We start from the raw sequence: 18,049 nt of genomic DNA on the forward strand, positions 1-18,049 counted from the left end.
CTCTTGAACACTGACTTTTACAAGTAACCTCAGAAAAAAACTGAAACTGTGGGTTAGAAGCCTCCACAGGCCGTGTTGTGGTTTTATCGCCACAACGACTTCAGTCCTGGCAACGGTGAGAGGAAAATTGCAGTTTAAGAGGGGTGCATTCAGACAATTGCTCCTGAAAAAGCTTTTTGGAAATGAACTGTGTTGATGTTGCACTAATCAAATCTCTGTTTTCTACCTTTCCCAATCCTTTCCCCACTCCTCCTATCTGTCCCTCTCTCACACAGGTGGAGCGAGAAATAGCTATTCTGAAGCTCATAGAACACCCACATGTTTTAAAGCTACATGACGTCTACGAAAATAAAAAATACTTGTAAGTATCAGTATTTTCATTTGAGTAAAATACATTCAAAATCGTGAATATACTGCACACACCGAGTGATTACACGTTTGTGGACAACCAAGTGCTCTTCTGGATGTCGGAGCAGTTCTTTTGCAAAATCCCAAGGATCATTTTGTCGGACCAAGAAGCGGTTTTGATTGGTATACTACAATTGCGGGGCTACAGTGATAGCCCTGGAGGGGCGGCGGCCTCATTAGTATGGAGGCACGAAGCATTTAATTTGGTCACGCACGCTAGGGGACTGCTAATAGGGAGAGGAAGTCGCCGCAATGTAAACACCATGACACGCTTATCAGAGGCAACACCATTGCATTCAGAAACATTAGCCCTGGAGAGTGGCAGCCACATTAGTCTGCTGCGGCTACTGCACGCACGCACACACCCACACACACCCACACACACACACACACACACACAAACACACACACACACACATGAACCACATAAATCTATTAAGTTCACAGTGGTGACTGACAGGCCCATCAGTCGTTCAGTGTCGCCCTCTTGATCTGCAGAGGACTGTGTCTCAACCAAATTCAATAAGTTGAGTTTGCGGACCAAATGGGATTGAGCATGCAGTACAGCACATCTCAGACTACAAGATGATAGGAAAAGAGGAATATTACGATTCACCCCTCTAATTGGATTATCAAAATCACATTTTGTGCCCATTGCTTCATCACTTTTGACAGCCGGTCACTTGTAAGCGCCTCCGAAGACAAATTGCTTTGCACATGCATCACCAGCGACACACTGCGCTCCACTTCAGTGATGTAATGCTCCTCTTAACATTGTTTAGATTCATCCTCAGTTCTCTTTTCTACTTGAAAGGCAATAATTGATAGGCAGCGCAGCATGTTTGGTGCCGGCAGTCCCAGAGCTTTTAAGATTTATTATGCTGTCGGCAAAGATCCCACCACAAGCTGTTTAAACTGAAGTGGTGTGTGTGAACAAGAGGTGAGGGAGAAGTGGAAAGAGTTTGATACATAGCCCGGCGATATTTTATTTATGGATCTTTCATTGCTGGAAATGAATGAATGATCACACCGTGTTGATATAGTCTGTGCTTTTGAGAATGAAAAATGGTCGCTGAAAAAATAAAACGCTCAACGGTCATAATGCATGTGACTATAATTCACGAGTGGTGCTTGATTTCAAAATTGTTGCTGCAGTGTTGAGAAGCAAAAGGATTTAAATGCATGTAACACAAGTTCTAAGACCTGTTCTTAAAATTAGGTCACATTCAAGTCCAACATTCCTTTTAGTCTTACATAGTTGAAAATCAATTGATTGACTCATTTCTTATTAGGTAGAAACACGTTTGTTGTAGAGCTCAACATATCCTGACCCTGATATTGGTCCAGTTCTTGAAAAAAAAAGTTTAATTAATCCTGGATTAGTAATAATTAGTTGATGTTTTTTATCACAGTTTTCTAAAATATATATATCACGTAATCTTGATGGGTAAAACCAGTCCAAATTAAATTCTAACATTATATTACATCACAGAACAAACTGAAAGCTTTGAGGTATTGTTTTTTAAATTCTGGTCATATTACATTATACATTTATTTCCGAATGCACTTGTATAGTGATGGATAGTTTTTTTGTATAGTTTTAGAGTTGTTTACTGACTACCTGCTTTCTGGCCATATACTGTACAGTCTGCAACACTACCGTATAATCAATAAAATCAAAGAGGCGCATGTACGCACGCGCGCACACACACACACACACGCACATCCACAGCAGGGAGACAGAGAGAGAGAGAGAGAGAGAGAGAGAGAGAGAAAAAGTATTTCACCGCCTATCTGAGATTCAATTTGTCGTAGTAAAGATGGAGGGAGTTTTCAGCGCACGATATATACGAGCGAGCCGGCGCAGAGCAGGGGCAGGGCACTGCTGGCGTTCAGCCCACAGACGCAGCTTACGGCCTGGGTCAGCAGGGATTCATCTCCTCCCCGTCCCTTTGGTGTGCCATAGCGTCGTGGCTGTACAGTCGGTTTGACAAACTGTTCCGACCACAAGGCCCGGCCACACACGCTGGCGGGCCACCTGAGGAGTGGCCATATGAAATGTGATGGCAGGGATGGTGAGATAAGAAAAAAAAACAAAACAACAAGAAAAAAACTTTTTTTTTTCTTTTACTCCACACAAACCCGAGAGCAGTGTGCAAAACTTTTCCATCGTTTTTGTAGTGTAACGCGACTCTATCATCTCGCCGATGCCTCCCAAAGGAGGTCAGAGTGTCTAATATGAGAGCCTGTCACATACACCACACTGTATTGTCATGCGCTGTCGGCACGCTTCACTCTCCGACTGTGGGGACAGCTTACAGATGACAAAATGGAAATAATAGTCGACACGATATGGCTTTGGGGAGATCAGAGCGTTGATCCTCGGTGCTTCGCCTGTGTATAATGGCTGTGAGGGAACAATCCTCCCCGCACTGCTCCCGCTCTTACGGACCTCTGAGGTCGGTGCCTCTGATTCGTCTCTCTCTTGTAGATGGCTCCGTGGAGAGGACAGGTGTTTGCTCTTGTCTCTATATCTTTGTTTTCCGTGTGCGGTTGAGAGTTTTTGTCTGCTGCAATGGCCCTTGTTTTACCTTTTCATTCTTCCACTCCCTTGCCCCCCCCGTCTCTCTTTCTGTCTCTCTCTCTCTCCCTCAGGTACCTTGTGCTAGAACATGTGTCGGGCGGTGAGCTGTTTGACTACTTGGTGAAGAAAGGCAGGTTAACGCCTAAAGAGGCCAGGAAATTCTTCAGACAGATCATGTCTGCCCTGGATTTTTGCCACAGTCATTCCATATGGTAAGTGACATGCAAGAACATTCGCCCATACCTGCCACTACTCTGGATGTTGGGACGGGCTGGGTGGGAGTGGTGGAAGTGCACTGCTGAAAAGAGTAAATGAAGCAATCTTAAGGATTCATGCTATTCTCACTTAATGATATTTTGGGGGGAGAAATATAGATTTTATACAAATCAGAGGACAATAATATACATTGATGTACATGCTTTAATAGCATAACATAACAGTGAGCCCTTTCTCCATTTACACACATGCACAATGCAGTACACAGACAAGACCATTTCGTGATGCAGTTTTTCCGCTCCATAGGTTCCATGTAATACTGTGGGTACTTAGAGTTAAAACCATAAATACCACATTAATTATGTGCAATCCATAAAAAAAACATTACATACAGTTAAAAAGAAGAAAGGGCCAATAAACAACCTTACCCAGGGGGGTGAAACAAACTCAATTTGGTTGTCATACAACATTGAACAAATAATGAGTTTCCAAATAATGAATTCTGAAAAGATGGGGATTCTTCCTGAAGTGAATCAACAATCTAAATTCTAATCAGTTCAGTCATAGCCTCTGAATGCTGTTTAGTTTTCAAACCAATGGTTCAAAATGGAGATTACAAAACTTGAAATTTGCTCGTTATGAAAGTCTCTTTGCTCGTTATGAAAGAGTCAAATCCACACTTCCACCATATGCAGTGCTCAGGTATCACCGTTAGAACTGAGCACAAGTTGCTTTTTTATTAGCACACAGTTCACTCTCGCAGCTTTGCTTTACATTTGTTACTCTTCGCCTCCAGATAGTTATTAATGTGACACGTTGTGTTTGTCTTCAGCCGTAATTTAACCATTTACCAGCTCATAGACCAGAGGCAATCATGCATTCGGAGAAGTCAAACATATCAGTGGGGGCTGACTTAAGAACTCATTTGTGTGGGTTGCTTGTTTGTGCATATTTTTTTGTGTGCTATATATATTTGTACAAAGCGGAGAGCGAGTTTTCTCTCCTCCGCTCAGAGTGTGTACCTTCGCTCTGCATTTTGTCCTTGTGTACCTGCACAGCTGAGCTCAAGGTCCGTAGAGCAGAACGAGTTCAAGTGTATTTATTTTTACCTTGATCACAAGTCAATGGGACTGCGACTTTGCAGAAATGGAGTGGAAAACGAAAAAAGATGAGATAGGAACAACAACGTGTAACTGCATTCAACTAATCAGTAAGCAATCACAAGAGAGAAAGAAAAAACGACAAGAAAACCATGTACAAGGAGATACAGCTAGATGCACCGCCGCGATGGCAGAACATTAAATACAATAACTGTACATGGAAATAGGAAATCGGGTGAAATGAGGTGAAGCACAGTAACATGTTGCAACAGAGAAGTAGGACAGTAACCGGTGCTGGATAATTCATAGGAGCGTGGCAAAATTACTGTTGACAAGTTACATACCTTTGTTATTACGGGTTATTCTGACAGTAGTTTTTCTTGTATAAAAATTCCTTGAAAGTCATATAATGGCAACATTTGATCCTATGTTTTTGTGTTTTCCTATGTAAATCCTGTGCTGTCAATCGCTTATAATATGACGTTGGCTGTACCCATCCTTAACCTCGGTTGCTGTGCGTGTCATGGGGGGTTGTTGTTCAAATTTCTAATCAGGTGAAACTCAAGAGTGTATAGCAACAGCAGTGAATGCCCAGAGTAAAGACCGGATCAAGGGTGCAGCGCATTATTAGTTTGTTGGCTTGCTGCTCGCTCAGCTATGATATTCAAAGGCGGGGGGCTTCAAATTACAAACATTAACATATCATCATAAAACTCATCATAAAAAGCCATGGTCAGGCCATGGTCGTTGTCTTTCTCATCGACACAATGGCTCCAAGCCAGCCAGTGGACTTATGATGATAATTTATGTGATCCCATCACAACTTCTTTGCCAAGGCTAATGTGGCAGAAAGTACTGTGGGGAGGGAGGGAGGGAGAGAGAGGATTTTCTCCTCTCCTGTGCACACTCTAATATACTTGAAAGTTTTTTATTTCAATAGCTTCCTGCTGATGACAAAGGGGAAGCCAAGCCTGTGAAAAACAGTCATGGTGTGATGCTGTCCAGAGCCTGGTGCTCAGTACTAAATGCCTGGCAGATAGATTTGCATAATTTGTGCCCGGGCAATTAAAAGGAACAAATTAAACTGATTTGTCATGGGATGATTAGTCACGGTTGAAGTTCTGTGATTTGATTTATTTTGTATTCTCGTACTGTATAGTTTTCTAGAGAAGGCAATTACATTTCATCCGCTGCTTTTAATATTGAAGCCGTGCGGGAGCTGTTACGCACAGTGTGAGCCGCTGCATCCGCGTGTCAAAATTATTTTTGCATTTCGCTGATTATGGACGGATGGTGTGCTTCGCGTTCAGTTGATTGTTTGAACCATTGAGCAGGCAGTTGATTAACCCGGTTTTGAATTTAAAAAAGAAAAAACCCTGAATAGAACTCTTGTATCGCTGGAAACAGAACAAAAACTGCCCGACCTAAGGGAATTGAAGTTAGGAGTCTTATCAGGCTGGTGCAAATAACTGATTAGGGCCAATAAGGAGAAAGCATCAGGGACTGACATTATGTGTATGCACATGCAGAACATTAGATTATTGTAGTAAGATTCACAATCAGATTTTTTACTTAATGGCTTTCTCTCTGTCTTAGCTAATAAAAAGCCCCTCGCTAACACACTGAGAAAATGATGCCCTGTAAATTCATCTTGCTTTATCCTCTGGCCCTCCTCCCAACGTTAATTAGGGGCCAACAGATAGCCGCAGCCCTTCTCACGTCCCTTCCATTCCCATTAATGAGATCTCAGCATCCCTTCAATACAAAAAAGTATTTCTGCAATCATTTCTTCCATTTCTTATTGTCCGCGCAGGGGACCTAAGCATGCCATTACAAGTGCTCCCTTTCCTCTGACTCATCGTTCAGAGGGGGGTAAACACATGCCCCACATCTCCTGTTTTCACTTTTCCTCGTTGCCACATGCTCCCGTCCTCTCCCTCGCTCGTCAAATATCTCTCTTGAGCCAAATGGATGTCTGGATGTGAATGAATGCACCCAGAGGGAAGGGGCTGTTTATCACTCAAAAGTTCCCTCTGCCGAATTCACATTGCTCTCAAATTTAGGCAGCAGTTTTCTCTTTTTTACGCGGAGGTAGAGAAGGGGACAAATGTGAAGCACCCGAGGATAGCTGACAAGGAAGATGAGGCGAAGACAGGTAAGGGTTGGCTAGAAGCAGACAGGGGGAAAGGAATCGTCTGTTGAAGATATTCAAACCCAGATCCCTGCAGCAGCTTTCGGCAGCATCTTGTCAGCTCCGACTTACAACAGCGTACACATGAGCTATACGACGTTGATACACTCTCCAGAGAAGTCGCGGTTGCCGTGACTGTGAACCAACAGAGACGCTGATAGACTGAGAAGTCGATAGTCTAGAGTGAAGTGTATTTTTTTTCTTTAACACGACTGTACAAAAACACTATTCTGCAAAAGAAAGAATGAGAGAAAATCATTTGAATTTCAATATCTTCATCCGTGTTTCTCTTGCAGATAATTGTCAAGGTGAGCCGATCTTAAAGTGATCATTAGATTAGACATTTTAATTTGACTTTGTGACAAATGAGCTGAATACTATATACAGCTCCACTTCTTCAGGCAGTCGAGGGGATTAGATATTGCGATTGGCCAGTCAGCCCAGGCCGGGCACAAGGCACACTGATGTTCACCCTGAATGACAGCCAAGAAGAGACGGCTGGTAAAGAGACGAGCAGGGACGGTAAAAACTCGTGATGGGCCATCGGCCCGGTGCTCCCGATGGCCAGTCCGACTATGACAGATGGGTCGATGTGATTGTGAGAGGGAGGTAAGGAGAGAGCGGAGCACAGGGCCAACCCGAGTGCACAGCTCCACAATGAAATACGATGTTAGCCATTTGAAATGGTAAAAGGGGTTAATATGTGGCGGTCGATGTTGATATATGGGGGTGGGCGACCAAATCAAAATCAATATATAAGGAACGCTGGACACATTTGCCTGGATTTTTACTCCACTTAAACTTACCGTAGAAATCGCCCACACGACGCTATTTCCCGTGATAAACCAAGTGCACTATGTGTCTCATGTGAGCAATGAAGATGCCGTATTGATTTTTTTTTATTGAGTGTTTCCGAATGCGCGGTCAGACTATGCCCAGGATTCAACTGGTGCTTAACGGAACCAGGGTTGACACCAAACACACCCCTGTATCACTACGCGTGTAAAGTTGTCCACCCACTCCCATCACGCCACTTTGTCTATGTGTGGATTTGCCTGACCTGCAACACACACCTACCCTTTTCTCATGAGCATGAGCAGTCACACACGTTCACAGCCGTGTAGCAATGACTTTGGTCTTTCCCCTTGTAACCCAGTTATCAACCCTTGTATGTGTGTGTGTTTAATACAAAGCGACTGCGTGTGGGTGTGAGATAAAGACTCCCTGTCACATAAAGTAACTCCATCCATCCCGCTGAGTCCAGGGCAGAGATGAGATTCCGAGCGGACTTTGGAAGAGGAACCTGCAGCTAAAGCTCGTCGACTCGTCGTACGTGCTCACACACACATTCCCACAGCCACACATCCTCCCATCGCTGACACTGATGTGCAGATTATCGCTGCAAACTACATGTGCCCAAACAAACACCTGGTGCCAGAAGTCCCATTAAACCCACGTTGTGGCATAATAGTGGACATCATCCATATCCACCTCCCTCTCTCTCCGTCTCCCACACTCGCTCCATCACCGCCTGCTTCCGTCCGCTCTTCCAGGGGCTCAGAGAAGCCTCGTACATCTGTCTCTGCCATAACTTGCTTATAGCTCCAAGGAGGGAAATAAACCAAACCACAGGTCCTTTTAACTAAACAGCGTTCATCTCTCTATTAAGATAGTCAATATGGCTCAAATTCTTGACCGTGGCATATATACAGTCTTTTTTTTATCAATACATGTTTTGATATAGAGCATTTTAAACATAAAATAACCAGATGAAAATGCCTGTTTTTTTTTATTATTGGGGTAATTGTTGCTGAATCTAGATAGCTAGTCAGATAAATTGATAGATTAACTTTATTGATGCCAAACTGAGGAATTACATTACGTTTGAATGAGATTCTACGTTGTCTGTAAAGCGTCTTTGTCTGATTGTCATCTTTCTACAGAACGCAGTTCATGTTGCCCTATTTGTCATCTTCCATCCACTGCACGTCGATCCCTCTATCAGTAGCAGTCCATGCCCTTGTGGCTCTTTGTGGTTGTGTTTGTTGACATCCTCAGCACAGTTTTCCCAGATGACAGTGTGTCTGTCTGCCTCCCTGTACTTATCATCTTATCATAACGGCTTATGGCTGCTAAAAAACGCAGAACGGAATTTTTTTCTCACTCTCTTTTTCCCCGTATCTTCATATTTTTCCCGATATTTTTCTTGTCCTGCTGTGCCAGTTAAAGCACTGAAGTGTAACTGGGTGAGAGAAAAGATGTGAGAGCTGATGTTGAGAGGAGGATGGAGAAACGGAAATGGGTAAAATGGGTATGGAAATGGAGCAGGAGGATGGAGAACGAAAGTAGTAGGTTGGTATTCGGTTCGTGATTTAGGGGGAATGGGCCCGTTGGTTGTAAGTGGATGTGCATTGAAAGAAAGTTGGGTAGAGAGGGAAGTAGATAGTAGGTAAAATATAAAGTACGAAGTAAACGGTGGATAGAAAAGACGATAAAGAGGGGAACTGAGCCAACAAGTTAAAGGAAAACCAAATGTCAGGTTGTTGTGACTACACCTACAGAATGTGGGGAATAAGAGGTGCAATGATCAGATATGCCATTGTGATAAAGATGTCTCTAATTCTGAAAAAGGCACAGGTGACTTTAGCACGACCGTGGCACCATGTCTTAGACGCCTGGTTTTTAATATCCATGCCACTCCTTCACTCCAGCGGTTCTCCGACAGCTCATCTGTTTATGCCGTCTCGAAGGTCTGCTGCTCGTCCTATCTTCCGCAGTCAAACTCCTCTGGATTAGCAGCAAACGCTGGGTTGCACACACAGATTTGTCACAACAAAGCAAATAGTTTTGTTTATTGTAGACCTCGCCATCATTGTAATCCCACTTTTTTTCTGTCACTGCATTACATGCAACAACGCATTGCTTCCCCAGTGTTGCTCAAAACCCCCGGGGGAAGAGATAGAAACGACACAAGGAATGCTCTTGTAACCGGTCACTGGAGAGGCAAATCTGGTGGGGGAAAGTAGCTGTGATTTTCCTCTCGATACTAATCCAGTTTAAATGCAATGCCTAGTGAGCACTATAATGTGTAAGTCATTGACGTAACGGGGCACTGGTACTGTACTTACATGATTCATGTAGTCTCTAAGAAAACCGTTCAGGGTTTCCTGTGAAATGTTCTTGAATAAAAATGTAATAAAAGTAATGTTTACATGTGGGTTAGGGTTAGTTAGTTACTCACCAAAAAGCACCGAGTGTATCTTTGAAGTCTTACAAACATGGTGGATTCATTTCCCTATCCATAAAATATTTGAAAAGATGTTTTGCTTTACATCCATTTAACTTGCCTGCAGGTAGTTTTGTACATTGTTTAATTTCTTGGCACATGATTAGCACCTGTAGATTGGTGGAATATAACAAAGCACAACCATTTGCATATATGTATATATATGCGTGGACAAAGGGACGGAGACTCGAGCATAAAAAAATCCTCCATGCCGGTACTAGTTGTCAAACTAGTCTACTTTAGCTGTCTACTATATCTATTTTTTATCCCTAACTGCGCAATTAACCCTGTTCACTGTTGAATGATTGTACCTGTACCACGTCCTCGTCAGCAAACAGAATGTTCTCCTCTTTTGCTTAATGCGATAGGATATTAGCCGAAAGCACTTTTGTTGAATGTGCTTGGTCCCTCTCTAATTGGGTCAACAGAAGCCTGAGAAAAGTTAAAAAGGGAAAGATGGAATGAGTGTGACACCGAGGTGCGCCGCAGGCTAAATGGATGCACCTCAACTCGCAATGATGCTTAAAAGCCCCACTCTAGCTAACAATAATGATGCCAGGATAGCTTTAGTGCTCCATGAAAATGCTAAAACAGGTTATTAGGGTTGCTACTTTCCATCCATGTTAATATGTCAGAAAAAAAATTGCATTTGAGCCATCAGTATTAGTTTCAAGTGTCCTGGCCAATTAGTGCCACGCGACACAACAAGAGGCGATATTAAACATGGTGGACGTGAAGACGTGTCACCGTGGGAAAGAATTTATTTTCCTCAGGCTGGAGAATTTAGTTACAAAACTGCTCATCACCATAAACATGTCCGGGATATTACGGGGATGTGAGCCCCAAGAGAACGGACGCAGTACAACCTTCCATAAACCACAACATATCAGTTTGGTACGTGCAAATGATCACAAGCAATTAAGAGCTCGGTGTTAGATTGCGAGAATCATGTTTAACAGCCCCACTGGGGTGTAAACCTTGCTCAGACAGCATGCAGACGCACACATGCGGCCTGTAAATTAAACTGTGCAGCATCGTGAGAGGTAGACCTATGTAGTAACTAATAATATATGCTACCATTTATCGGTATATGGATGACAATAATAATCCTTATGGCCCCCCATTCGTTCTTTCTATGCACGGTCCCTGTGCTCCACGTGGCCCGAGCACGGCACTAACATTTACAGTAATATATGTACTGATGCATGCAAACTGGTGGCATGCAGCTCCCGCATTTCTTGAAAGAAAAACCAGAGTTACATTCAAGCTCATTGCGGCTGTTGAGTCCCCTTAACGGCATCCACTCCGCCATGACATATTAGATATCCCCGCTGCAAGGCCCGCTGCGTGAGCAAGATTACAGTATTAAAGTGCAGCCTAATGTGTCAGGGAGGCAGTTTAATGTCCCATTATGGATACCAGGGTCCTGACAAACAGTAAAGCATCCAGTTGCAATTTGTCCCCTTGATGCTGTCAGTGGAAAAATATGCTGCCGCCTTCTTTCCTTTTGTGCGTCAGTCTCTTGCGATTTGGCTCTCTGTGTTTTACATGTGATGGGGCTGTGATTACACCATGTTTATTTCATGTTTATGGGTCTTTTCCGGTAATGATTTATTGTGCATTTTGCATCTTAGGCTGTGAGTTTGAGGCTACTTAGATATTTAGGATTCTTTTGAGACTTGGAGCTCTGTGATCGGGGGTTCAGATCAGGATGCTACCTCCCCTGCGGTATCAATAGCTAACCATGTTTGAAGTCAGTTTTGCCGTCTCTTTTGTCACTGATGTCACACCAAATTGTTTAATGTTCCCCAGGCCCGCTTGTGTGGTTTGTGATTTGTAACTTTTAGCCATCTGAAACTTTTTCTTTTTTTCGTTGGGGGAAACATTGTTTTCTATTACATCATTTAGTCGGCCAGAGAGCAATTTAACATATGACACTGGTCTGGTCAAATAAAAGCCGCACGAATAACTTGGAAATGCCCAGTACAACCAGTGGGGGCCCCCGAGCAGATGGGTGAATGTTTGTTCCTTCCTCATGTGCTTTGACAGTATTAGTCAAAAGGCTACCGACGTCCCTGCCAAATGATGGTTGTGTGAACTGATAAAGGCATTATGCCCGGGGAGAACTGTTTCAGATGCTATCTGTGTTTTTATTTCAATTATAGCAGGGATCACAGCGACTGCTGGTGACCGGCTGACAGCTAATCCCTCAGGACAGGAAACGCGTTGTACAGCAGCTGATGTCATCTAAGGTTAAACGTCCGTTTTTGCGACGAGGCCTTCTTCAAAGGCAGACACATCCAGCTGTTGTTCCTCTGCTCTTTCTATCGTTCGTCTAAAGAGAATGCAAAAAGTCTAGTTCCTGACATCCTGACAGCTGTGTGGCTCTATAACTCCTCTCCCCGGTTGCAAAAAAATCCTAAACAAGCAAGGCAAGTGTTCACATATGGGAGAATGTAGAAAAGACAGATGGACGCGGAGGATATCAGTGTACGTGTTCGAAGTAAGAAGCGCTCGCCCCCTGGGAGAGATGTTAAATAAGTGCTAACACCACTCCGCGTTTGAACAGTCACTCGTCAAAATTGAGATTTTAACCTCCGACACGGCAACAGCATGCTGTATGTGATATGAGAAATTGTCCACTTTAAGGAGGGAGATGGTGTCCGCTGGATGTGATGCCCCTTACTGTGTTGGGTGGTAATGAATGGCAGCTAATGACCACCAGCACCCCTGCTGCTGGCCCCCCCTCGGCGCCCCATGCTCGGCCGGGTTGCTGGTGGCTGTCTGGGAGATCAGAGGAAAGGGATGAGGGGTGAAGAGGTAGGAAGAAGAGGAAGGAAGAAGGAGAGAAGGACACACCAGGGGGCTGTCGCACCTTGTACCGGCCCAGCGCTGAGGTGGGAGCCCTCGAGTTTCAGCATGGACGGATCAAAGAGAGAGGTGTTGCAGGGGGGGGGGGGGTGTTCAGGAACACGTTGAGATGCTTGCTTGTACGGATTTGGATACAAGCCAGACCAACAAGTGCTTGGTAGACCTCGCAGCGCACCTTTCATTTCATCCTCACTTTCATTAGTCGTCATGACTTGTGATGCGTTGTTTCATGTTTCATTAACTGTTTTATGTTTCTGTCTCGCCGTCTTAAAGCCACAGGGATCTGAAGCCCGAGAACCTGTTGCTAGATGAAAAGAACAACATCAGGATAGCAGACTTCGGCATGGCCTCCCTTCAGGTCGGAGACAGTCTGCTGGAAACCAGCTGTGGGTAAGTAATGTGCAAAATGTTGCGGGGAATGCCTTCTCTGATGCAACGTCTGCCCCGGTTAAAATTCAGACGACGCCAAGAATGTCCTGAAAGAAAAAAGAAAAAAGAGGCTTCGTTGAGGGTGCAGGTGGAGTTGCAGGTACATACAAGAGAGACGTCCAGGAGAGTGATGACTAGAGCCATCAAGCTGCTGTGTTCTCAAAGCCTCTGTTGTCGTGCAGTGTTGATCTCTTGCGGCGAGACAGTCGGCGTCTCTCACAGAGTGGGCCGTCAAGCTGCGAGCAGGGCCCGGGGGCCACGGCCACACATTACTGCTCTCCATCTCCTCATATCAGACTCAGGGTTTTATGACGCGGCGGTCACTACCGCGCCAGGCCCATCAACCCCACAACGGCTGCAAGAAAAGTCACTTTGTAGATTGCTCATCCCCATTGTGGGAGTGCTTTATTTAACACCCTGAAGTGTAGTGAACAGTGTTCTGCATCACATTTTATCAATAAAAGCAACACAGTCGATGATGGTTTACTTTTAGGCAGTGGGTTCATAAACCCAGAGATGGCATGGATTAACAAGAGGTTTTCACTGCAGCACAGAAACTTGCTCTCCAAGAGTTTCTTCTCACTCTTACCCGCTGCATTCACACTTCAAATGAGATCTGAAAATGTAAGCATGGCCTTCTATGATAGGCACACATGAAGCGAATTTGCATTGTTTTTTATCAATACTTTTTTTGTTTTATTTCACCCGCCAAATACTGTGTCATGTACCCAGGGTGAAACGGGAACATAGAAGATTTCTTGCTATGGAAGTTATGCCTTACTTTGCACTCCAGGAAAAAAAGATATAAATATAAATTTGGAGCAAGGTAACGTGTGTCTCCAAACTGATCTGGACTGATACATCTGAAATGACAGAAATGCTTCGAAAAGGTGTGGTGGTATGGAAAGCCCATTGGATGTAAACCGAAGTGTGAAGCACTTTTCTTTTTCTGCAGATTGCTGGTGGTTTGGATGTCTCTCTCTTTGCTCTGTGGTTACACATGACACTGCACACAGGGCTAAGGGGTTTGCAGGCCATTTGTGACATCTGTCCCCAGCTCAGACCTGATTCTGTCCTGATTATACCTCCAAATCAGCCGCGACTGAAATTACACACACTCGCATACACGCAATTCCGCAAAATACAAATCCGCACAGAACGCTGGCGAGGCTTAGTTCATCCCTAACCTCCGAGACCCTTTGTCCTCTGCTTATTTGGTTGTCTCTCTGCCTGTCTCTTTCTGTCTCTGACTCCCTTTTCTCGCTAAAGGCTGCATTCAGGTCAATATTATAAGTATTGCACTTAATCATGACATACATAATCTCAAGGCACTTAACATGCGTGCGTGCTCATTTAACCATGTGCATGCACAAGCAAGCAGAAAATACAACAACAAAAAATCGCACCATGCCTTAAACTCTCATGAGTCATCCGCAGAGATCAGGGCATCTGAGAGCAGCGGGATGCAAAACTATCTGCAAGTAAAATGTGCACGACTGAGTCATTCTGCAGTCATGATGACGAGTGTTTCCTTTTTCCTAGAAAGGCCATAGAGTGGGGCAGCTCTTGCTCAGCTCTCTTCGCAGTGTCCTGTTAACCAGCTGCGTCTATGTTTGATTGAATTCTGCTTCCACTCTGCACACACACACACACACACACACACACACACACACACACAGACACACACACACAAACACAGATATTCCGACACACAGCTTAGCAAAGCAGTTCCATACCCGGTTGCCAGTGCTCAATACACTGTGTTGTGTGTGTGTGTGTGTGTGTGTGTGTGTCTGGTTATTGATTATTCATACTCTTCTGACTGTCCCATCTCTAAGTGTAGATATGACACTTTTTAATTAAATGCATTTATCTGGCCCCCTCCCACTACGTAGCACTCTGACAGAAATGTATTCCATTTGCCACGGGTAATGGAGCTGAGCGAAGATGATACTCGCCTCAGGTAGAGTAGGGCGGGGGGAGCCCCGGAGCACATACATAAATACATGCAGACACGCAGATGTATAGATGAGCAGGAGGCATTGACAGGCGCACAGCCAACTTCTCTTATCTGGTTCTGTTACGCTGATTGATGGAAGGAAATTAATCTTGTATGCAGCGAGTGGCCTGCGCAAATTTGGTTCAAAAAGATGAATTTTCATGAAGAATGAGCTGCGTGTCTCTGTATTGCCGGCTCGCACCGCTCTCTCTCCCTGCTCCTTTAGGAACTCACACCTTCATTATGATAACTTTTGGAGCGTTTGTTTGAACTCATAGTCCAGAGATGTCTCATTAGCACTGCCGACACTCCGACACTGATAACCTCTTTGTGGTAGATGAAGACGGCCCTTTATGCATCTTTATCACTTTTGTCTCACTCTGTGCCGTCGGGCAAAACCACTCACGGCAACATTTTGTCCCACCACGCTGCTTTTTTGTTTCCGTCAGTAAAGAGACGGATTTTCTGCCCCTGTCTGTCGGGTTTTTTATTTATGTGACGTTAGCGGTGTTGGAGGGAGAGGGCTTAAATGAGCTCTAGCAGATGGCAACAAAAAAAAAAAAAAGAAGACTGATGTCGTCATGTCAACCCAAATACAAACTGTTCTTCAAAAGGCTGCATTTTTCACTATGGTCGGCGGGAAGCGGCTCTATTTATCTGCAGTATCCCAGTCTATCACCTGAAATCATGGCGTGAGCAGTGAGACATCTATTATGACGAGGTGTGGGCTTTTCATATGAGACCAGAATTTTAATGTAACTAAGGTGCAATAAAATTCCCCTTATTTACAACTCTTACATATTTCAGCAATGTGTTTTTTTAAATCAAATTTGCTTCATATATAGTAGGTCATGTAGCTGATTGATTTACATGAGCGTTCTAATATTGATGAATTAGAATTCAGCAGATAAGCAGATAAGCTGAGAGACTCTTGTATTCCAGTCTTTACCCTCACCCCGTGTTTGCCACCTGAAGCCTCTGCGAATAATGAGTTTATACCCACGCTGGTTCCAGCTCAGGCTCGTGGCTCTCATGAGGCATAACTAGTGCAAATCTCAGGCTTGGTTTTTTTTCCTTCCTTTTTCTGTTATTTATTTTCATTCCTCACTCATCTGCATAATGCACTATGACACTTGCAATCAGGAAGGCCGAATTTGCATAGGCTCGCGTTTGAACTTCCCCCCGTTGACACGGTGGCGCGGTGTTTGTTATCGGCCAGTGTTTTGACAGCCCCAGGAAGCTCGGCTGTCGGAGCCGGTGTTCATGAATACAAAAGACAGAAGCCGGGCTAATGGGCGCCATGTTTACAGAGTTCAGATAGTCTCTCATTACCGTAGAACCAAATATTCCGCAATTAGATAAGACCGAGCGAGAGAAGGGAGGTGGAGGACATTTCACCAGGGTAAGGTGTTTGGTGGGACTGATTTGCGGAGGCAAAGAGACATGGTGAAATGAAAAGGTTGTTTAATTCATTTGATTTATGAATTGATGTCAAGCTCTTACCATCACTTACTGATGCTGAATTCGGAAAACTGTCAATGTCGAAGCACAAGGAGAAGTTTCACTGTGTGTAAAAAAAAATAAGAATAAATAAAAAATAAAAGGAATAAGAAGACACTCCACAGATGCCGCACTCATCCACAGCCATTGGCTGATGGAGCAGCCGTTGTAGCTCCATAAATCTTCATACGATATTGATGTGTCAATCTAGTCATTGGGTTTACTGTCAGCCCGTCCAGGTGCTGTAAAGATTAGTGGGTCTGTTCCCTGTCTGCTGAGAGGACGCCCTTGAGTGAGCAAGCAGGAGGGCATCCAAACACCCTCGGGATAAAACTCCTGATATCTTGATCTATGTCCGCCGGAGACATTTATTGTGTGCCTCTGTTGTTCTTTTCCACATTTCCATACAGTGGTGTATGACTGATCAGTGTTCGCTGCGTCATGATGGTATAACCCTGACTTACTTTGCAGTGCGGTACACTAGACATAATAAAAAACCTCACGTAACCCCAGATATTCTCCTTAATCCATTCACTGCGTTTTTGTGTGTTTTCCCCACAGATCTCCACACTACGCCTGTCCGGAGGTCATCAGGGTGAGTCATTGGTTTTTCTTTTTAACAGACTCATTATGTTGTTTCTGCTCCACGACCTCCTTATTCATAGTCCCCCTAATTATTTTAAACCGTCCCCTAACACGCTGTACAAGTCAGCCAACACTCTCTTGTCCTCAGGGGGAGAAGTATGACGGGAGGAAAGCAGACGTCTGGAGCTGTGGGGTCATTCTTTTTGCCCTGTTGGTGGTGAGTGTCAACCTTGCTCTTCGCTAACCGACGGTGATCGCGCTGACGTCCAGTTTAAAAATTCTCCAATGGTGGCATGATGTGATTTTGCCCATGAAGTGTCACCAGCTCTTCATCGTCAACAGTGTGTGCAGCCTTTATACTGTACCAGCTGTATTGGATCAGTAGTAGAGCGCAGGTGAACCTTGTGACAGGGCAGCCATGGCTTTGCACACGGTTCTGTTGACTGGAGGTGGACCTTAGGCTACATTCACACTACTAAGTTTTTTCTTTTTTAAAACAGAAACAATCTATGAGTGTTTTAGCCCAGCGTCAGAATTAATCTCTGTCCATACTTACACCACCAAAGAGCCTCAAGCATAAACTGAGGGCTCGGGGAGTTAAATCCAAGGCTACATACACATTACTGTGTTACCGTTTTTTTAAAAACGCATCACGACTGCTTCATTCCCGCCTGCCTCCCATACTACTCCGAAGTTCCCCAGCGCATATAACGGAGAACTTGGGAAGCGCTGCTCGGTCTGCGTTGTTGTGTGGACGTGCAGGAACTGAAAATGATGACGCAGTCGTTTATATGTATTTTTCGTTTATTCGTTTATTTACATATTTTCTGTAACCAAGCAATCAGCTGCAGAGCAGACAATCTGCTTCCTGTTTACACCG

The 18,049-nt window shown here is 44.3% G+C and overlaps 1 protein-coding gene across 5 annotated transcripts in view; it reads left to right on the top strand.

The window, feature by feature from the left end:
• brsk2a (BR serine/threonine kinase 2a) overlaps positions 1 to 18,049 on the top strand; it is a 148,537-nt gene that overhangs the window by 101,273 nt on the left and 29,215 nt on the right. For all 5 annotated transcript variants that reach the window (XM_035642575.2, XM_047333537.1, XM_035642569.2 and 2 more), the window contains exons 3-7: positions 276 to 361; positions 3,064 to 3,204; positions 12,930 to 13,046; positions 17,146 to 17,179; positions 17,318 to 17,386. In XM_035642575.2, coding sequence (XP_035498468.1) covers positions 276 to 361; positions 3,064 to 3,204; positions 12,930 to 13,046; positions 17,146 to 17,179; positions 17,318 to 17,386 — 447 coding nt within the window. The remainder of the gene's footprint in view (positions 1 to 275; positions 362 to 3,063; positions 3,205 to 12,929; positions 13,047 to 17,145; positions 17,180 to 17,317; positions 17,387 to 18,049) is intronic.

Source organism: Scophthalmus maximus, chromosome 7, assembly GCF_022379125.1.
Source record: "Scophthalmus maximus strain ysfricsl-2021 chromosome 7, ASM2237912v1, whole genome shotgun sequence".
Lineage (NCBI taxonomy): Eukaryota > Metazoa > Chordata > Actinopteri > Pleuronectiformes > Scophthalmidae > Scophthalmus > Scophthalmus maximus.